At 38.1% G+C, this 22,736-nt stretch overlaps 1 protein-coding gene across 1 annotated transcript in view; it reads left to right on the plus strand.

The window, feature by feature from the left end:
• RAD23B (RAD23 homolog B, nucleotide excision repair protein) overlaps positions 1-22,424 on the plus strand; it is a 35,702-nt gene extending 13,278 nt beyond the window's left edge. The window contains exons 2-10 of the mRNA XM_037373064.1: positions 212-293; positions 2,975-3,054; positions 5,094-5,338; positions 8,743-8,798; positions 12,908-13,035; positions 17,613-17,730; positions 19,055-19,182; positions 19,559-19,729; positions 21,530-22,424. Of these exons, the coding sequence (XP_037228961.1) occupies positions 212-293; positions 2,975-3,054; positions 5,094-5,338; positions 8,743-8,798; positions 12,908-13,035; positions 17,613-17,730; positions 19,055-19,182; positions 19,559-19,729; positions 21,530-21,643 (1,122 nt within the window). The 3' untranslated portion in view covers positions 21,644-22,424. The remainder of the gene's footprint in view (positions 1-211; positions 294-2,974; positions 3,055-5,093; positions 5,339-8,742; positions 8,799-12,907; positions 13,036-17,612; positions 17,731-19,054; positions 19,183-19,558; positions 19,730-21,529) is intronic.
• The last annotated feature ends 312 nt before the right edge of the window (positions 22,425-22,736 follow it).

A 22,736-nucleotide genomic window follows, 5' to 3' on the forward strand; every position in this document is an offset into this window, starting at 1 on the left:
GATTAAGCACAAGAGATTATTTGGTAAGGGAACATGTTGCTCTGCAAGTGGTTACAATGACATCTTTGGAAGACTGATGTACTTGACATAATCAAGATATGACTGAAAACTCCTTTTTGGTGTTTAAAACTTAGAATCAAGTGTACTTAAGTAGGTTTGTACTGTGATTTTTTTTTATTTTTTTTTAATGAAGACTGTTTCTGTCCTTCAGGTGAAGGCACTGAAAGAGAAGATTGAATTAGAAAAGGGGAAAGATGCTTTTCCAGTGGCTGGCCAAAAACTAATTTATGGAGGTAATGGATATTCTGATGATACTGTATGTGAATCTACCTTATTTTTCATGTTCTTTGATGTGAATGTTAAATCTTCTAAAGATTGTAAGTACTGAAATGCAAACAGGTTAAAAAAACCCCAATAGACCAAGCCAACAACAAACATTGTCAAAGGGAATTCTTAATTTTGAATGGGAATTTGTCAGATTTATTTAATATATGTGTGTCTGTTATCTTTGCTCTTTTGGTAAAAAATGCTAACAGCTTCAGGCCTGGGTGGGATATCCTAGGTGAAGAAGAAGAAACGCTGTTGTTAAAAGAAATCAGAATTTAAGCAGATAATGCTTCATATTATAGGTTAACATAAATTTGTTCAGTTTATGCTGTATATAGCTGAAGTGTTCCTGTGTATACCTCAGAGGGTTAAAAATCAGATTATTTCTTTTTGTATTAACAGAAGAAACCTACCACCAAATTCTTGCTATACAAAGATACTTTCAATACTTTTGAGCTCTGTCATTAGAGACATGTATTATGTGCTAACAAACAGCAGACTAATGTCAGATAAAGACATGAAGTTACTTCATGTGAGCTAACATAGTTGGCATTTTTTTTGGCAATATTTAGGAGTTTTCTACCTGGCTGCTCCATTCTGGCACTAATACACAGGTCCTTTTTTTGTTTGCTTGTTCTTGTTTCATGTCAGAAGTTAAAAGTTTTATTCCAGTACTGCCTCTCAGGCATTTCCCCCTCAAACTGTGCTTGAAAGAAACTTTGGTCTTACTGCTTCGGTGTACTGCTTTGTAAACAGTATTGGATTTCCACTTCTAGTAAGCTAAAGCCACTGATGACAATAGAAAGATGCCAATGGAAGAGAAATTGGGAGTCTCTTTTGTGTTTGTACAGGCTCCTCAGGACTATGTTTCTTATGAAGTTTTATGTCCCTTGTACTTAGTGAAGGGAATGCACATCAAGGACATGCAAGTCAAAGTTGCATGTATAATAAAGAAAGATGGGCAAGGCAGAAGGCCTTGTGCAATATATATATAATTGCATGACACAATATTATACTGCAGTGATTAAAAGAAATCAGGGGTTACATAAGAAGATATGATGGGACTTGAGTATTTTTCAGAAGTCAGAATTCATGGGTGGCATTGTACAATCCTCACAAGGAGCAGGAAATGTAGGAAATAAGTTTTAGAATAGAAGACAGTCTAAAGATTGATTGTAATTTTTTTACCTGGATGAGAGATACAAGGGTGTTTTGATGACATTTTTACATTAAAATGAGCTTTTAAAATTTTCATAGTTTGGTAAAACAGGGTGGTATCCTAACTGAACCGATTATAACATTTGTTATTAAAAATACTTTGAAATTAAAAAAAAAGTTTTGCTAATTAGTGGTGTTAGATCTGTTATGTTGTCATCTGTATTAGGGTAAAGTCTAGAAACCCTGGAAAGGTGTGTCCTGAGAAGGTAGGGCATCTGCATTTATACACTGTGCAAGCACCTTCTCCAAAGTGCCTATAAATCAGAAAATTGTAAGTAAACCTGTGCAGGTTCTGAGTAGATGCTGCAGTTATCTGTTACAGGTATTACTACTGCTACTACAGTACATATAACATGGTCTTCAGTATTTGACCTGCAAGGCTGGAACCAGTAGAAAATAGAGCACAAATGAGGTGGTACTGTCCTAAGTGCCATAATGCATATGCATTGCTTGACTTCCTTGCAATCATCAGGATAACTAATTAGCAGGACATATCCTTAAGTGGTGTATTCCACTAGCATTATGAAAATGTGTTTTTCCCTTAGTCCTTGGCACATCTTTGGAAAGTGAATAAATTCAAATAATGAAATATTTCCTGAAAATTCTGTAGTAGGAAGAGGTGCTATAAAACTCACTGGAATACAAACTTAAGTTTGTGATTTGTGATACTGCCTCTAAATCAGCTTATCCTAAAAAAAAGTCTGTAGTTGAATATATTTCTGAGTTCTTGTCGTGTGAGGCAAATCTACTTTGCCACAGTACCATCTCTGCTTAATCTCTGCTTATGAAACATCCAAAGCAGTAGTATGATGCACATTTCTAGCTTTGATCCTCCTTTTTTTTAATCCTCCTGTCAAGGTAGCAGGGTATGGAATGGTTCTAGCTTTTTCTAATGTTTAGCATTCTTTTAAGAACAAATTTTTAAAGTTGCGAAGTCGCTTACGTAATGCAGATAAATTTGGTCTGTGGGAGAGAGCTGTAGATGTCTGCATCTGAAGGGCAGACAAAACATAAGCAGGCAGGAATTTTCTTGTTGTGTCTAGAGTGTCAGGTAGGTCTAAGTTACTCAGTTAAGCTTATTGTATGCTAAAGCCTTTCCTCTATATTACTTGTATCTGTGTAAAAGGTGGTCCAATTAATCTTTTTCTAGATTTAGTGGTGCTGTTTTAAATGATCTGAAGCATCTTCAACACTGCTGGAAACAGCCTTCAAGCTAAGAAGTACTGTGGACATCATAGGAGGAAAATTACTGATAGCTGTACTGCCAAAGCTTAAGTGCTGAAACGCTTTTTCCTGGGTTATTAATGGTTATATATTTGCATAAAACATGCTTTTATGGTTGTTTTGGGAACTGTGTTTATGTGAGGGAATCCCAAGATCTTCTAATGATCTGTTAAATAACTTAATTTATATCTGTTTAATTTGCCAGGTAAAATTCTTGATGATGACACTGCTCTTAAAGAATACAAAATAGATGAGAAGAGCTTTGTGGTGGTTATGGTGACAAAAGTGAGTAGTCATTATTTTTGAGAAGGAAACTGCATTCACTTCATTATTTTTCTCATTGTCATGACAGACTGTATATGCCTATCCTTAAAACCAGTGGAATGCGATCATGTGGAAGTTTTGATGGACAGTAAAAATAAATTATTGTGTGCATAGGTAGGAATTACTGATTTGCAGCCCTATTTTGCCTATACTGAGTGTTTACATTCAGAGAAAAAACTTGAGTGGCTGATTTTACTGTTTCTTCATTTTCCCAGTGATACTGTTAAAAGGAACCTGGATAGTCTGTTGTTAAATCCTCTGTACAGAACCGTTCAGGTTTGCGATGTTGTTTTTCTGAACTCATGGTTGTTTATTTTGTCATGCTCAACAGCATAAATGGTAGAGAAAATATACATATTTCAATCAAACCTATGAGTTTTGAATGACTGCAGTGGCAAATTAAAGGGGGTGATAGACATTTATTTGAAATACCTCTCCTCTTAAGCCGTTGCTTGATTGCTTCCAGGAATGAAGTCACTGATTTTCTAGGCATTCCAGACTGTTGGGGTATGAATAAAACTGGCTTCATCTGTCTTGAGATAATGAAGTTGGTTTTGTAGTTAGAGATCGGTCGTCTGACAAAGAAAACCTATATTCAGTTGCCCTTTGCTTCTGTCTGGTATTGGCTCACTAAATTCTCTGTTTGAATGTAACTGTTCCTTCTGAACAAACAGCATTCCAGCCTGTGGCTTGTGTGGAGGAGAGGTATTTTTCTGTACAAGAAAACAGGTGCAAATATGACTTCAGAGTATACAGCTTTCATTTTGTTTATAGCAGAAGAAACACAGACTTTCATGAAGAACTGCTAAATGCAATACTTTATATTAAAAGACCTGTGTTTTGGAATTGGACATATCTTCAGTGTTAAGGTCTTTTTGCTAAGTCTGTAAGCTCAGTTTTTCCCTTAATCTTCTGGATCAGACATGCCTTGTCATGTAGGCACAACTGCCAACTTTGTCTGAAGCTCAGGCGTGTTGCAGTGAGGTTTTTTCTTTGAGTGATTCTTAAAATGTTCTTTATTGTGCCTGTGAAGTTGGCAGCTATTAATTCTCAACCGCCTGTCCTTTCAGACAAAAGAAGGAGGAAATATGCCCCCCTCCCCCAGTTCAAGCAAACTTGTCAAAAGTGATTTGCTTTGAATGAGTAGTTGGGTTTTGTTAAAGTTCAGCTATTCATCTGTGTAAGGCAGAGATGGCCGTCAGCCTTACCGATATTTGCAGGTAAGGGACAGCAGTAATTACAGCTTTCAAAAATGTAATTCTTTACCTTAGCAAGAAGTTACATGCATTCTGAAAAGTGTAATTTCTGTATAATGGGATTAATGGATTAGTATTGCGTTCAATCCAAATTAATGTTTTGAATAGACATGTAAAGATTAAATCAAAATTATATGCAAATATTAAGTACCCTTAAGTTTGTTGCTGCAGATATGGTAGTCCCTGATTCTGCTGGAGTTTTGGTACTCACTACAGAACTCAAGCTATGTGAAATACATAATGCTTTGAATGTAAAGAGTGCATAAGTAAACCTTGTTGCGGGTTAAGTTTAAATTTTAGCGTCTCATTTTCCAGCAAATAGCATTCATAATGAAATGTGATTTCTGTCTTTATCACTATTCCAAATTTGAGTGGTGAGAAAAACTTACACTTGTTGTGTTTGTCAGATGTCTTTTGACAACTGTTTTAGTTTCTTCTGAAAAATGTGCTTTTGTAAAACACAAGATTGTTTTCATGTTTAGAGTGTTGTGGTGTATAATACTCTAGATCTTACCTTTGTATTTCACTTGTAACTCAAATAGTGTGACTGCTTAGGTGTATAAGTACTTTAGTGATGCGATCAGTGGCCTGCTTAAACATAATAAAAGGCATTATAGATTTAATGTTTTGAAATGTTTTAATGTTGTGCTTGTTGTTGGGGCACCGGTGTCCTAACAGAACTTAATTAATAGAAAGCATGGGTTTAGGAGCTTTGTGCCGTGTCTGAATTTTGTTCTCTTACAGCCCAAAGCAGCAACTGGGGTGACTGGGCAGTTGAGTGCTACGGGTGATGCTTGTGTGGCAACCGAAATGCCCGTACCAGTCACTGCACTGATACCTGCTGCTGCCTCCGTACTGGCTCCTGTCTCTCCTCCACTACCATATACAGTTGCTTCTGAATCTGCACTTGTGAGTGCTCCTGAAGAAGAGCAGCCAGAAGGAAAACCACCTGAGGTGCCAGCTGCTGCCAACCCACTGCTAACTGAAAGGTATGAATGAGCCTCCATAAACTGCTTCCTTGTCCATTTCTGTTGCTTCTAGGTTTGATTTTTAATTGGAATTTTCCATCACAGTGTTAGTTCAATCATTTTCTTGGTCCTACATAAGTTTTCTTCTTAATTGTAATTTCAGTCTCTGGCTCGGGTATAACATTACTATTGTAAGAAGTGCCCCTCCTTGCTGTACCTTATCCTGTGGGAAGTGTGGTTTTGGGACTAAAACTATGGAGTGGAGAGTGAAATGACAGGATTGGTGCTTCCATTAAGCATTTCAGAGTTACTGTGGCACAAGTTTGTTTTCAGACTAAGGATATTCACCTGTGTATGGATCTGCTGTCAACAAAGCTCTTAAAGACTTGGGAGCTTGTGTCCCTGTCCTGTTCATAGGCCTCTGGTGTTTTGAATCATGCTGGTTAAGTTTGAACCGTAAGTTCTTTACTGCTGTGAGAATCTATTAATTTCTGGAAAGAGTTTTTTCTTCCAAAATGTAGGCTATTAATCTTAATTGTATAATGTCTTAAAGCTACAAGCTTATTTGTTCTAAATGTTCCTTGATCCATCTGCAGGTGGCTGTGGGAGTTGGGATAGCTTTTAACCTCAATTCTCTACTTCTAAGAAAATCAAATGCCAGTTAGAGGTTTCATCCCTGTTGTACACTGGCGTGATTTTGCTTGCTTTAAGTTGCTTAAGTGTTGCATGGGATAAATGTGTTGCTAACTGATTTAATGGCCCTTGAAGTGCTGCATAGCATCAAGTCCTTGGTTTTTTTATATGCTAGTTTTCAGTATTTTGTGTTAAGTCAATACTGGTGCACAAGATACTAATTTTTGAAATGTTTGTATTTAAACACTGTCCAGTTCTGATTTGATGAGAAGGAAGCAACTTACAATTGTCTAATATCCTGAACATGTAATCAGAAATTTCTTGTGTTAACTGATGATGTAATTTTGGATTCTGAGAAATTAACATCTTTTTAAAATGAAATACAAGTGAAGCTTTATTTATCAGTCAAATAATTCAGGTCTTTTTTTAATGTTAATGGGTGGGGGGGTTTGCTGCTGTGTTTGTCCAGTAGATGTAAAGACTAGATTGATCTTTGATATTGAAACAGTGCTTTTCAGGTTTTTGATGTAGAGACTGCAATTCTATACACCGAGGCTCCCTTACTGTATTCGTACATACTTAAGAGGAAGCAAGAGAATAATTTAACAATACATTGTAGTTACCACCTGCCTTGATTTCAGTGAGTACTGTTTGTTTCTGATTTGCTTTAGAAGTTAAATTACTAAGGCTGGTGAAGATTTATTGAGCTGTGGACAGGCAAGCTGGTATCCCGTTTCGCCTTTGATCTTTTTTAGTTGTAAATCTTACTGGTGATAAGTGAGGCATTCTTGTTGGAAACATTTTTTTTTTGCATTAAAAAAATGCATCTCTGTAAACACCTTGTTAGGTTATTCTTGGCATCTCCTGAAAACTGATTCAGATTAATCTGATCATCTTTCACTTCCTGATAGGAGTTGCAACTCTGGTAGCCTGATAGATGTAAGACTGCTGCAGCCCCATCTCTCCAGGTCTATCAAGCATCAAGATTGAACTGTATTCCCAGTACATACACAGAATATGTATATACCTATGTATATACCTGGCCACGTAGCTTAACACAGGCAGGAAAACACCAGCACTCAAGCAACAATAAAACACCAGCGGTCACATCTGGCTTCCCTCTGGCTACTTGGTGCAAAACCCACTAGCGCAAAATATATATGTACAGACATATAAACAATATGAAATTTCTCCAGTAGCTGGCCTCAGATAGTCTTTTGATAGTTTGCTCCCAGACCTCCCAGTCTCTTAAGTTTTTGATACCTGGGTGTGTGACTGCCTGAGCCCTGCTGATACTCAGATTCCCTTTGCTTGCACATGCACACACGGGGGATCCATCCAGGAACTGGCTGTAGACATGCACTGAACCTGGTAGCTAGTGCCTAGATTGCCTGGCCTCCTAGTTGCTTCATTCATGGACACGTGAACAGATCTCACTAGCTGGTTGAGGCCTATAATCTTACCAGTAGCTGACGCCAAATGTTACAGTCTTCCCAGCAACTCCTATCTCAGACCCTCCGAGCTCTGCAGCAGCTGACTCTGTCTTGCAGCCATTCGATACCTGACTCTCAAGCGTCTTACCCTACTGACTGTAGTCAAGCTTGATGTTTGCTGGTGATTACACACATGCCAGTGTATGCATCCATACAGATTATGCATACACTATAGTCTCTTCAGTTGCTGACACCCCAGGCACATGGACCCCTTGTGGCCCCTTCTCCAGTTGCTGGCACCGAGACTTCCACAGTGTCTGGTTTCTGCAGTTGCTGGCTCCACAGATATGTGGATCCTTCTGACCCATGGTTCCCTGTACAGTTGTGAGTGCTTAGACTTCTGTACACATGTGCATGTAGATTAGAGAGACACTTCCACCCCAGCATGAAGAATAGTTAGAAACATAATTTAATTAGAAGGCAGGATGGACTGGTGATGAGGTACAGGGCCTGGCCAGGCTAATGCTGTTCACATGTGACTGGCCCTTTTTCTCCTCTTTGCTCTCTTTACCCATGGTTTTCATCTGCAGGGTGAACTGATGCTTCCCTTTCCCTGCCTTTGGTTGTTCCCCTAGATGTCTCATAAGTCTTGTACAATCCCCAAACACTTTTTCCTGATGCCCCATGTTGAGCTGTACCACCCTGTAGGCAGTAATGCCTCTGATCTGTAAGGAGACCTGCTCCCATCCCTATCACGGGTGTCACCCTGAGACCAAAGGGCTGATGCTTTGAGTTGCAGCCCTTGGAGGAGCCAGGAAAGGGGCATCCTTGGCTTTGAATTAATTCGGTGTTCATGGAGGTGAGCCTTTAATCCTGTAATTTAACAGCTTTGATAATTTGAGGTGGAGTAATTGCAAATGCTAGCAGTTTATATTCCTGGGAAAGTAGGATACCGAGATTTTAATAAGTGCTTGCCACTGACTTCATTGGGTCCTCATTGAAGTCAAACTGGTGACTGTGGGGAAGAAGTTAGTGAGACTGCTGTGTACTTCTGAAAATTCACCTTGTTCTCCCACCCTTTAAAGCAATCAAGCAAGTAAACGGCTAATCCCTGAGCAGATGGGCAAGAGTCAAATGACTGGGGGGTAGGGGGGAACATTGGCCTTCTGTTAATGGTAGTATTGTAAGTTTGTAAAATCTGATCTCACCATAAGACCGAAAGAGAGCTCTTCAGAAAGCTTTGTTGGTTTTTTTAGAAACAAAAGGGGCTATTAGAGTTACAGCTGCTGCTGCTTTTTTGAAAAACAGGAAGTTTTCCAAAGTTTTGTAATTACCATTGCACTTGTCTTCATCTTACAGTACAACAGGTGATACATCTCGATCAAATCTTTTTGAGGATGCTATAAGTGCACTTGGTAAGTGGAGTGTTTTTTTAATGTAGACGTTATTTTGGTGCAGCAGAAACATGACGGATTAGCAGATGCTGACACTCTCTTCTGTATCTGTCATTGTTAAAGTTATAATCAAAATACTCTTCTCTAAGACCTAAAGTTGGTATCTTAGAATCGGCATCAAGAACTTCTTTACTGAAGAATATTTCACTTCATATATTTTTATTGTGTAAAAGGAAGATCTTTATCACTCCTGTTTTTTCCCCATTTGCCTTAATTTCTTTTCTAACTACTCAATTTGAAGTGGCTTGAATAGAAGACTGGACATAAACATGTATACTCTTTTCTTTTCACCTTTACTTCTCACTATGCAGGTCTGATAAAATGGCTGCCTTAATATTCACTTGTTCTAGCTTTGACAGTACTGTCTTTTGACACATTTAGATAAATTCAGCAGATCTGCTGCACTCTGCTGGCTCCATATACTTACAGTCAATTCACTTTTCTTTTGACAGTTTAAATATCTTTGTCTCCTAGTGGAATAAACAGGGTAAAAACAGTAGTAAGTTCTTCCCCTCACTTATGCAGATTCTGGTAGCTGGGAAATCACTAGGCAAACCCACAACTCCTTACTCCTACTTAATTTTTTGGAGGTTTTTTTTTAGTGTAGCAAACAAAGACACAGAAATAAGGGAGAGGTGGGGTTTTTATTTTGTCTTATATCTGTAAAAATTAAGCTGCCGCTTGCTTCAAAAGTTAAACTAATTGAAGACTTTGATTTACATTTTTGTGTAGGGGTGTGTGGATATACTGGAGGCAGATCTTGTGATTAAGCAGTCCAAGGTGATTTAGGAGCAGTAGTCATGTTTTACATGTATTGGTGGTAGCCACCAGGTTTAGTCTATCTAACTGCAGCTTAGGTCTTAAGACTATCTGATTTTGACTGAAGAAATGTAATAGCTACTGTTGGAGACAACCCGTCAATTTCCGTTACTCTTTTAAAGTGACTGCTGCTACCAACGGTGCTGCAGGCTGCATTAACCATTAATCATACCTTAGTGGCAGAGATATGGTCATCACAAATACTCACGTTAACAATAATGATCAACAAGTTTAATTAAGCTGGTGGACTTGATTCAGTTATCTTTTAATTGGGGAGGAAAAAAAAACTCTTTCAGTGTAGCAGGAGAGCATCACCTCACTATTTTATGTGGAAGTTGTTTTATTGGTATGTGATATAGTAAACCCACACATCCCTAACAGTTTGGAAATAACAGGCATGGAGTGTAATTTCCTGGGTAAGCATACTGCAAGGTTTGTTATGCCAGCAGATTTTCAAGGACAGTTGGTATGAACTCTGTGGTTCTTATTCTTTAGAAACCGTTTTAAAAGGAATTTGCTTGCACAAATCTATGTAGGCTGGTTTTACATTCTAAGAAGGATCCTAGGCGTGTTTTTACTGTGGTTTCTTGATTACGTTGTCTGAAGGTAATTGACTTCACATTAAAAACAGAGATTGGTTTCTACTGATTTACTTTTGTTTTCAGTTAGACACTCTGACTGAAAAACTATGTGGCTTTCTGTGCCACAGGAAGATACATATCCACATCTTGCAGTTCCTGTGCAACCATATCTTTCGCTGGAGCAGCCTAAGCTTTCTTTTTAGGGCACGGGACAGGAATTAGTGTGGGGAGTGTGAACTGGATTTGAAAGCCAGTCCAGCTTTTAATATGTTTTTTGAAAAATGGAAGCAAAGAGCAGAATCAGTTCAGCATTGACATCACAAATATTCCCAGTAGTTCTATGTAGAAATAAGCATGACTTATCATTACATTGTGGCGTGGAATTCCTGAATTACTATTCTTGGTCTGCCTTCTTCACAACTTTGGTAAGTAGACTGTATATGGAGTACACAGAATCATAGAATCACTTAGGTTGGAAAAGACTTTTGAGATCATAAAGTCCAACTGTTAACCTAGAACTGCTATGTCCACTAAACCATGCCTCTGAGCACCATATCTACAAGTTGTTTTTTTTAGACTCTTCCAAGGGATGGTGATCCTACCATGTCCCTGGGCAGCCTGTTCCAATGTGTGACCACCCTTTCAGTGAAGTAGTTTTTCTTAATACCTAATCTAAACCTCCCCTGTCACAGCTTGAGGCGGTTTCCTCTTGTCCTATTGCTTCTTATCTGGGAGAGGAGACCTACCCCCACCTGTCTATAACCTCTTCTCAGGTAGTTGTACATGTGCCTAAATTTGCAGTAATTCTCTTTCCTTCTTTGGCTTTTAATTATGACTTATGTAGTGGTCTGTCCAGAGCAAGTTGACTTTCTTGTATCTTTTTTTTCTGTACCAAATCTCTCATACTGTTCTAGCCTCTACCTAGCTTATATTGAAAGAGCACTACAGAAACGTTGTAGTAACTAATTATAGATCAAAAGGTGTTCTGTCTGCTGTTTACCTTTCCTATTGCTAACAATCTATAGAGGTAAAGTAATGCTGTGTTAAGAACAAGCATGAGCAGTGAGTTTAACAAAATCACTATATTGGGACAATTGTTGGCTTGGCTTTCTTGCGTCTCTGAAGATACATACAGACGTGTATCTTTAGAACAAAGTTTAGGTGATTTTTTTTTTTTTTTTTTGTCTTTGAGAAAACTGAGGTAGATGTAAAATGTTTGATCTAGTAGTTGTATATGAAGATGTGAACTTACCATTCCTTAAACTCAGGTTGGCACTGTTATTTTGAAGTCTGAGCAGTAAATACTCAAATTAACCAAGGGTTGTAAATCATTATTTATCTTTATAGATAACGCACAAGTATCCTTGGGCTAGGGTTTTTTTACTTGTTCTTGAGTATATTGCCCTTGGTTGTTTTATTTAGAAGCATTCTTTAAAAATCAGGAAATGTGATTGTGGTAATGTTAACTTGAGTTAAACACCTTCTCCCTAGGGGAATAAAACTTGATATTTTCTTTGACTCCTCTGATTGTGACTTGCTTGTCTTAACAGAGGAGCTCCAGCAGTATTTGTTTCCTCTACTTTTTTAATCTGTCGTTTATGGTGACTGTTAATAATTTAATTCTCTTGCCACTAATTTGCTATTGTTACAGAGTTGGTAAGGTTCCACTGGGATGAGTAATACCTTTATCCAAGGAAGGAAATGGTATTTTAATGTCTGGATTTGGGGGTTTTTTTCTGTCTTTGCATAAAAATCTTTAAGGAGTTGCTTAGTTACAATTTATAATAGAACAGTTAATTTTTTAATTAAGCCTGCTCTCTGCTTTTATGGAAGATAAATAAAACATATTATGAATAGAAATAATAATTTTTCCCTACACTACCATTAGTGTAGTGAACAGTTGTCCTTAAATTGCCCGATACGTAGTATATGTTTTTGTCCTGATGGCTGCAGGTGTGGGCCAGTTTTAGTCCATTTCTTTTGTAAGAGGTGAGGGGATTTGATATGATAGATGTCCAGTCAAATATACCTAAACTAAACAAGAACTTGTTCTCCTGAATCCTCATTGAAATCTTGAGTGACTTTCCTAGATGTAACTTTCACGTCTTCTGCCTGACTTGGGTTGGTTGATGTGAAGTTGATTAAATGACTTTGATCATCATCACCAGCATGTAGCAATATACAGTTGTAATGTGGTCATGGCTATTTGTCACCTGTTTAACCACATTATAGTATAAAATCTTTATTTGGAGAAACCTTAGTGGCTAACAGCAGACTTCTGCCTAGAAAGCTTAATTTCCAAACTTGCACTGCAGATGTTTCTTGATTACATCAGGAATTAAATATTAGCTGTGAGGATGCCCTTGACCTTAGATGAAAGCATAGAGGGAATATTACTGCAATTATGAGTATAGAAGTATCAAGAGTGCTGCTTTTTTCAATAGAAGTTTGCATTATGTTCATTACCTTCTACTATTCCAATCAAATACATAATGAAACCATCAGAATATATTTGGAATTAAAGCAACAGAACCATGGCAAGTTTAATATGAGCTGTTCTTTACTCTTCAATGAATAACTCAAATTTGGGTAGAAATTAAATCTGTCCATTGAAACTTCTTTCTGCTTTTTTGCCTTATTCCCTTAAAATGGTGATCATGTTACCTCTAGTGACAGGTCAGTCCTATGAGAATATGGTGACTGAGATGATGTTAATGGGCTATGAACAAGACGAAGTAATTACGGCGCTGAGGGCCAGCTTCAACAATCCTGACAGAGCAGTGGAATACCTTTTAATGGTGAGCAGTTCATGTTACTACATCTTATTCTTTCACTTTTTATTTTGTCCTCACTAAAGACTAATTTTAATTTACTTGTGTTTTTGAATGTTATCCAGCCAGTGAGTAATGCACATCTGTAGGGAGAACAGTATCTAAGCAGGGAATCTGGAAGGCTGAGACTGGGGTTTTGAGGGTCATAGTGTGTTATAGACAATACTGAAGTAATCTCTTAACTACCTCTATCACTTCTTTGCTTTTATTCTTAGTTGAATTGCATGAGGATGTATGTAAAGTATGTCCAGTTACAGTGATAGTTTTAACTGCCAGTGGCTGGCTTAAGGAATGATTTTTGTGTCACACAGCAGTGACAGCATTACCTGTATTTTTGTATTGGTTTCTATAACAGCATAAAGACGTTTTTTTAAAGTTCCAGTTCATTGTTTTTACTAATTACAGACAGTGTTCTTAATATACTTTCCAAACAGAAAGTTTTGAGAGTTATTTGTGTTTAACTTAACTGGTGTGTTGTGGAGTTTCTTTTTTTTTTTTTAAAGAAACAATTTCTCATTTGATAAATATGATTTGAAGGGTGACATTAACGTCACTGGTGTGAGAGGAAATAGAGTAGCTTCACTTTAATTGATCTTGTGAGTTGTTTCAGGGGCTTTTTGGGTTAGTTCTCATTGTATACCTTAATCTGACAGGTGAATTGTAAGCACCAGAGAATCTGTCTGGGGGCTTGTTGCTTAGTCGGTATTTCCGGTGCATTTAGTTTTCACTCTAGCATACCATTTTTTTTCAGTATGGTTTGTCCTTATTCTAAACTGAACTTTATTAAAATCTTGAAGCTAGATATCTTGAACCAGTCCTTGCAAAATAGAGATTGAATTTTTGACAGATTGGTAAGAAAACTGGCATTTTCATCTCTAGTTACAAGACTTTTCTTTTGTTAATGAAGTTTTTCTTCAGTAGTTACAAGTCACTGGCATGCTTGCTGTTTATGTTAATGATCCCAAGACTTTAACCTGCAGTTTTTAAACAGACAACACATGTTTTGAGTATGTGAATGTAAGATGTTTGGGTAGTATTAGGCCAACAAAAGGTAATAAATATTGTATTGCCCTAAGGGTGAATGCAGTAGCTCCTGTCTATCAGCCATAAGTCTGGAATCTCAAATGCATGGCATCTCAAAATGTTTGTTTTTCATGCCTTAAATGTTGTTTTTACTGTTCATTTAGTCTGTCCATGCACCATAAATCCAGTGTGTCCTGCTAAGTGTTGGGCTTGTTGTGCATGTGCCAGTCACGTAGAGTGCTTGTACGCTCAGTCTGGTATTTCCCTGCTCTAGCTTACATCTGTTCAGGAAGTCCTGAATAGAAATAGAACATTGCTACAATACAGTCTGACAAGTCTGAGCAGTTCATTTTTACTCCTTCAGTAGGTCCTGTGTTTAAAATGACTTCTTCTGTTATATAAGGTGGTCCCTTTCTGTCTTGTGTTGTTACCTCTTACTGAGAATATCTTTTCTTTGTTGTTCCTCTTCCTACTGGAAAAGGGAGTAGGGAGGATCAGTCTTGCTCTTAAAGACCATATTAGCTGGCAGACTTCTCTGGTCCTTCTAGAAGAATCCTGTTGCTGCAAATGATCTTTCTAACTGTTCTTGATCTGCTGAGGTCTAAACATGTTCCTTGCCATCCGGCTGCATCAAGAAAGCTTCTCTTTAGTTAATAGCGGTCCACTGATGACACTGTTCTCTGACCCTCTACTTCACTTGCCTCCAAATGATCAATGTTATTTTATGTATTCTGCAGGGTAGGATTAGGATGTTGAGAGCTCTTAAGTGTATACCACTGTCCTGGTTTAAAGAATCAGTACGCCAAAGGTACTTGTAAAGTGTTGAAAAAAATTTTGGGAGAGTGTCTACGCTTAAAGCATAGCTGTTGCTTAAATAAACCCTGAAGATTCCACTTGTCTGTGGTTCAGATGACAAGCTTTTTGGTTTTCATATCGTTGTGGCTGAGCTTCTAGATGTAGTCCTGTTTCCTTGAGCTGTGGTTGTGAAAGGAGGTCTCCATTCCAGAAGACAACTGTTTCTTTTTCTATGCTCCAGACTCATCTTTCAAGGAATTTAGGTTCAGGTTTCTTTTTGACCCAAGATTTTCTAACCCCTAATTAAGGAGTCCTGTCTCTTTCCTCCAACAACCAGACCATTGGTTGAAGCCTCTTTAGTTTGGAAATGTTTAGGAAACATTTCTTACTGTGAGGGTAGTCAAACACTGAACAGGCTTCCTAGAGAGGTCTTCAATGCCCCGTGCCTTGTTGGTATTTGAGGCATTTGGATAATGCTCTTAATAATAGACTTTAACTTCTGATCAGCACTGTAGTGGTCAGGCAGTTGGACTAGATGATCATTGTAGGTCCCTTCCAACTGGAACTATTTTGTTATAGATGTGCATGTTCGTTGCACTGGACCTAATGTGATTATTACCCTGTGGAGGGCAATGTCAGCTAAAAACTGCTCTGGGGTTCAATTAAATACAAACAATTGTTTATTCCACCTTAAGGCACAAATGGCCTTTTGCTGTCTGACCAATGTTTACATTCAAAATTAATTGCATGTGAATTGGTATGCTTTATTCTATTGGATAGCTGCATGAATGAGGTGCACGCACTTCACTAGTCTCATCTGATTACAATTGTACAGTCTAGTTTACTCAGAGTGATAACTTCAACTTATATTAAAGACTTCAGATGATCTTCAAGATGGCAAATGGTATCTTAAGTAAATTCTGTTGAACTAATTCCCATAGTCTTTCTATTCAATAGCAAACTCGAGGTTTAAACAAGCATATGCTGTTTGATTTGGGCACTGATTGCAGTAACAAAATAAGTCTATGAATAGGTGAAATCAACCGGTTATTTCATGAGATTAATCCCAAGTTCCTACATCATACTTGGATTCCCAGAAATGACTGATCTAATGGGAAAAAGGTATTTAAGCAGTGCTCTGTAAGGCCCTAATAAGAGAGTTACCTCAGGGTTATGTCATGAATGGAATTTTCTTCTCCCTCTGTGGAGGGAGGGATGTATAGCAAGCTGACCAAGCCATATAATGGTAATGAAATACATGACAAGAAAAACTTGCATTAATTCCTGAGTGGCTTAAATATGGACTTGATTAGGTGATTTATACCTTTTTGTGCTGTTTTTCACAGGTGAGGAGGTGAAGTTTTGCCTGGAGTACTATCCAGTTCTCCATTTCTAGATGTGGCCTTTATATTGTGTATTTCTCCTTTTTATTCAGTTATAGTGATGAATGTACCACATGAAGAACATGTTATAGTAGGATTTTTAACCTACATAACCATAGAAAATCACTGGTAGGTAGGTTTGCCAGACTTCTTCATTATCCAGTTACACTGAAGTTCTGTGATTATTTCCACCCACACTGCTTCTCATGTTTTGTGGTTCCCAAACTGAAGAGTGCCTTCTTCATTTGAGGCAGGTGAAATATGTTAGAGCCTTCTCAGACTTCTCTGGACTGAGTGTGCTGTATGAATGACTGTAGAAAAACAGATTTTTTTTTTTTTTTTTTGATGCCCTGGAAACTGAGTGTTGTGAGGTAGCGGATCTTATATAGTCTTGTCCCTTTGGGGTTGGGTTTAACATGGCTCCCCCCACTATTTCTCTTGGGTTTCAAGAGGTCTGCTGCTCTGAGTCTGCCTCTTGGGTTCCGGTTGGGCAACTTCCCTTGCCTATACCATGAAGGCTTGTAGTCCTACAGGAGTCTTTCTTGGTGTCTGCACCATGGCAAGCTGCCTAACTTTCTAGGCTCCATGGAGGAGGATGGAAAGGACAAACTTAGTGCAGGAGTTCAGTGACAGTAGGGCAAGCATGATTAGGATGGGAAGTTTGAAGGATTCTCATGCAGGAGAAAGGTAATGTGGTAAGGTTTGTCTCTGTTGTATAACTCACATTCTAATTTAGTTATTGTTCTTTAGATTTTTTCATTTCATCCTCCTGAGCAATTAATTTCCTATGAAGTTGTTTGCACATTAAAAATAAACGAAGTGCAAGTTAACTGGTTTTTTAACTGCTAAAATTTGTTAACATACAGCCCTCTTCACACTTCAGATACAGTAAATGACTGTTGTAGTGCTGTCACATTGAGCAAAGAGGTCCAAAGAGCCATGTTCTTATATCTCAATTTCTTGCCAGACTATATGGCATCTATAATCTTACTGTCAGCATTGTGTGCTACAATTCTGTTGCTGTAATGTAACTTCATTTGCATAACAGTATAACATATTGTAACGGTGTATTTAGTTTGACTCACGCATATCAGATATCTTAGGATTCAAAGCAAGTGTTTGTTTATGGAGTAAAATGTATTTTAAACTCATGCAGTGCATGCTTTATACCTCACTATACAAACCATATTTTTTGTGTCATAAAATTAAGCTTTTCACTGTGTTCTTTTCCAGTTGCAAATGTGGAAGCATTAGTGTTTTTTCCTTAGTTTTGCAAACTAAGTAATACACGCGGTAAGCAACCTTTTAGCATTCCGTAGGTAATTATGTGAACTGTGGCTTTAGGGTATACCTGGAGATGATCAGGCTGTGACTGAACCCCCTCAAGCAGCAAGTATTGGTGCCTCTCAGACTTCAGTGGAAGTACCAGTAGAAACTACACTTACAGCTAGTTCATTAAGAGGTAAGAAAGGTTATATTTGAGAGCATGTGGTAAACACACTTAAACATTCTCTTCTTCAGTGAATTTTTAAGTTCTTGGTGCTTGTGAACTGATCAAAGTGAATTGGATAAGAGCTGTAACATGGAAATTCCAGGTGTGGTACTTGAAACAAATGGCTTGTCGGATATGACCATATCTGGAAAAAAATATGAAATTCCTAAAAATGCTGGGAACTTGAACAATTCCTTTGATTCAGTATTCTGGATTTAAATGTAAGACCACAAATGTTGAGAGGGTTGTGTTTTCTCTCAGTTAAAACAATGGTTTCCTACTTGTGCTAACTGCACTGTTGACTGACTGTACTAATGCGTTTACTACTTGGAAGTTGGAATATCAAGGAAGAAGCCTGCAATTACCTGCAATAAGGTAATAAAGTATAGCACCTGAGACCTTCCATGACTCCTCACTCAGCACTGCGGCACATGGACAGTGTGATTGGTGCCTGCTGAAGAGAACTTTGTCTTAAAGGAAATAAATACACAAAAGAAGCATATCCAAGAAGTAGTAAAGATCTGTCTTAAGCTGTGGCAGAGATGGTGTTCAAGACGTAAGCCTTAATAGAGGCCAGAGTGTTAAACATACAGGTAGTAGTGACAGGCATACATGACATCATCCATAAAGAAGGAATGGGGGAAATGGGACATTTCAGAGCGCTTCAGACAGTGCTATGTTCAAGGCAGTACCTGACAGTATAGGACAGGGGTCCTCACACTTTTTAACCAGGGGCCGGCGCGGATGCAGTGGCAGGCAGCCATCTGCGGCTGCTTGGTTTCCCCCCCAACCCCCGGTGGGGGGGGGTGTGTGTGTGTGTCTGTAAATACCGGGGGCCGGATTGAGGACCCTGGGGGGGCGTATCCAGCCCGCGGGCCGTAGTTTAAGGACCCCTGGTATAGGATAAATAGGAAGGCGAGTCTCGCTTAAGGACAGAACTGACCTATTGAAGGAGGTAGAGAACTCTTCTGTGGCCATAGAAGGAAGACAGAAGGCTCAGTAGGTGTCTCTGAATGAGGTTACTTGGAGACAAAGAGAAAAGTGCTGGAGATCAAGGACAGAAGGTGATTTTCTCTTCCCCCAGCCTTCTCTTAAGATCCACTGCGTTGTTTAACCTTAGTGTAAAGAATTCTTGCTTAAAGCTAAGTAAACTAGTGTGAGGAAGCAAGCTCTTCAGTGAGGAGTGTATTGCCACTTTTATGTCCTTTTTCTATCAACAGTTACAGTGTAGGTATGTGTCTTGTTAAGAATCTTGGTAAAGTTTTAAAAAACAGGTTATCACATTGTTTTTCAGGACATCCACTTGAGTTTTTACGAAATCAGCCTCAGTTCCAGCAGATGAGACAAATTATTCAGCAAAATCCTTCTCTGTTACCACCATTGCTACAGCAGATTGGACGGGAAAACCCTCAACTACTACAGGTGAACCTTAACAACAATAAAATAATGCTGCTAATTTTGACTTAGCTTTACAAGAAAGGGATGTGCTGATGTTAACTTCTATTGTTGGCTTTTCAGTAGTTGTTGCTGTACAGAATATATTTTCTATGACAGAAGTGAGTCCGAGTCTCTTCGTAAGAGATGTAAAGGGCATCAAGAAAAGGGAAGGGTCACTGCAATTGAACTGAAACATGAAAATGCATTTCTTATGGTTAGATTTAATAACTTTTCTCTATATACTTTCTACACATTCTTTTTGCCTACTTAATTGACTGAAAATAAATATTCTTATTTGCCTGTTGGCAGGCTTAAACATGCTCTATTTCAATGTATTTCTTTATTCTCCTTTGTGTCACAGCAAATAAGTCAATATCAGGAGCAATTTGTTCTTATGTTGAATGAGCCATTTGTAGAGTCCTACCAAGGTTCAGGTGACACTGATGATGGTCCCATCATTGGAGCAGAAGGTGGAAGTGATCATATGAGCTACATTCAAGTAACACCTCAGGAAAAAGAAGCTATAGAAAGGGTGAGCCTTTCTTTGAAGTGTTGCTTTGATGTTCCTGGTGTTGACTCATGTGCATGCCTAAGACATGTCTTAACTTAAACTTTGTTTAGGCTCAGTACTTATGCGTAACTTCTGATATTTTATATTTGATACTTCATAGCTGCTGTAGTCTTTCAAATCACGCTCTCGCTTTATAGCAGTTGAGTCTAAAATCTTTTGAATCTGTCCTACTGAGAAGATGCAGTCTCTTAAGTGATCAGAGGTCATCTGTAATAACTGATGATTGAATGGGTTTTCCTGAGGAATGGGAACTTGGCAAAAGCTTCAGTACTGTTCCAGATCATGCTAAGATAGGTTTCTAGGTACAAAGGTGTGTCCGCATGAGCACTGTTTGCAAAGGACTTGGATAGTAAGAGCTCTCATAGTTAAGTAGGTTAGTTGAAGTTGCTACTTAACCTCCTTATTTGGCTATCCATGAGAATTAGTTAATTTTAGCTTTCTAAAAATACAGGTAAGGTAAAAATATCTATAAAAATATATTTGGGGGTGGTACGTTGCGTTCATAAATGCGTGTAACACTGACTAAATACTTATTTGCATAGATGGCCGTGCCTCTGAGACTTTTTCTTAGAACAAATTGCAAAGACTTATCATACTGTGGTAGGGCTATTGTATATCAAAGACAGTGGTTTTTTTCAACTGGCAAAGCAAAAGGTTACATAAGGATCACCAGAAAAGAACAATTTTAATGTGTCAATTCTATAGATCTCAAAGAAACTTCTAATTTTTAAAACTGCTTGTCCATTTACTACTTCACTGATTATCCTCTTTAGTCTGCTACATTTCCTTGTAGAACTATTTTATGCAGTAGAACATTACCTCCACAACATGTTCCAAAACCCAACAGACACTTGTATGCTTCTTCCCCTTTCCATGGAACACACACCTCAAAATTTAGGTGTCCTAGTAGTACACCTGACATGTTCGTGCTGTTTGTAAGCATGAAATTAAATCTAAAAGTGGTTGATAAGGGATAATAGGACATAGTTTCTTGCAGAGATTTGATCTGCCCTGTATGTAAAATGCCTTGCAGGTGCTGTGAGGATTTTAAGAAAATATCCAAATAGTTGTATGTACTTGCCTTTGGCTAAAACAAAAATTGGTTTGCCAAACGTATTTTAAGTGAGGTGCAGGCTAAATGCATTTCCCTTGGCATGGTAATAAGCTATTCTCTAGTATCCTTATCCCCGTTGTTGTTTTGTCCCAGGCATTAATTAATTCCTTGACTTCTGAAAAACATTGCTCTCAACTTGTCATGGCTGCAATGTGTAGTCATTTTCTCACTTTTTAAAAATAACTGAACGTATGGCTTAATGTGATGTGTTGGGTTACCTACTAGTGATCACTCTGGGAGCTGTTGTTCCAGGCAACTTTTGTTAAAAATTCTGAGTTCAGTATGATTAATTGTTTGAAATGGGCATTGCTTGAAGGTGTTTATTTTTTCTGCAGCAGTGCAATGTGCTGTTGCTTCCTGACACTACTGTGACCCAGGTCTGTTTTAGTGACTTACTGTGGCCGTGAAAGAAAAGTGACATGTTTTATGGTGCTTCATTACTTATTCATATCACTTTCTCAAGTGAGAATTCTGTTTACTAAAGACAGAGGCAACACCACCTTTGCTTGCTAAAGGCTGTATTGAGCTAGGCAGCAATGTTTGTTTCTGGAAGACAGTTAATTGTTTAAGTGGCATCTCAAGATCCTAGACATATAAAGAAGTTTAATATACAAAATGTACTTTCTAAATGTGTTTCTCTTCTTCAGTTAAAGGCATTGGGATTTCCTGAAGGACTTGTGATACAGGCGTATTTTGCTTGTGACAAGAATGAAAACTTGGCTGCCAACTTTCTTCTACAACAGGATTTTGATGAAGATTGAGAGACTCTTTTCGTTTTTGGGTTTTTTTGGTGGTTTTTTTTTTTCCCCCACACCTTGCACCAGTGCATTACACTAACTTTGTTCACTGGGTTGTTTGGGATATTTGGGCTTATATTCATAACACTTGGTGTATGGTATATGGAGGGCGTGGGTGGAGAAGAGAATGTAAGAAACAAAGCAAAGCAATCCAGCAAGTATGTCTGTTTAAAATTATCACACAGTGTAAAATAAAATGCAACCAAAAATCAGCTTCTGCAGATAATTTGTTCCTTCTGTAAACTGTAGGTTAACTTCTTCTGGGGTTTCACTCTTAACTCTGCTGGTTCCAGAAATGTGTAATGCCCTGCTTCATGTTTCTTTCTACTTAGTATTTGTATTGGAAGTAGCCTGTGCTACTTAGATTCTACAGTCAGTATTGCATGGTAACAGGGGATAGCAGCTTTGTGAACCTTAAAAGATCTGAGGAAGTGTAAACCTGAATGCCAAAATATGGGTAGTTATTTTGCTTTTTCAGATGTGTTAAAGTAGTGCAAGGACACAGTATTTTGTTTAATGCTGAGTTAAGACAATGTTGACTTTCTGTTTTCCAAATGAAAACCCATTTCAGTTAAGTGTCTTGAAACACTACCCCTCCTTTGCCCCCCTCAAATTATCTGAGAAGCTGTATACATACATGTAGAATTAATATCCTGTCTACATATTTTCTTTTGGGGAAAAACAATGGATATCTAATTACTGTTCACTTCAATGTTACATTGCAGTAAAAGTTTTCAAAGCAATAGATTGCTTGTTTGTTTTTGTTACGTGCACTCTTGTGAATCTAATGCTCTTTTTCTGCCAGCAAACAAAACGGAAGCTTCTTCTTTGTCTGCTGCAATGAGACTCAAATCAAATTTCACCTTCCTACCGTTGTTGAACCAGCTTTGTTGGTTCATCTGTTTGAATACCAGCATCTGAAGATACTGGTTTCCTGTTGCACTTACGTAGATTATAATGATCAAGCTATATCTGTTCAGCAAGGACTTTGGATTTACTCACTTTATGAGGAAGAGGAGTTCATAGCTTGAGATATGAAGCAAGTAGGCAAGTTACT

This window comes from Falco rusticolus, chromosome Z, assembly GCF_015220075.1.
Source record: "Falco rusticolus isolate bFalRus1 chromosome Z, bFalRus1.pri, whole genome shotgun sequence".
In the NCBI taxonomy this organism is placed as follows: Eukaryota; Metazoa; Chordata; class Aves; order Falconiformes; family Falconidae; genus Falco; species Falco rusticolus.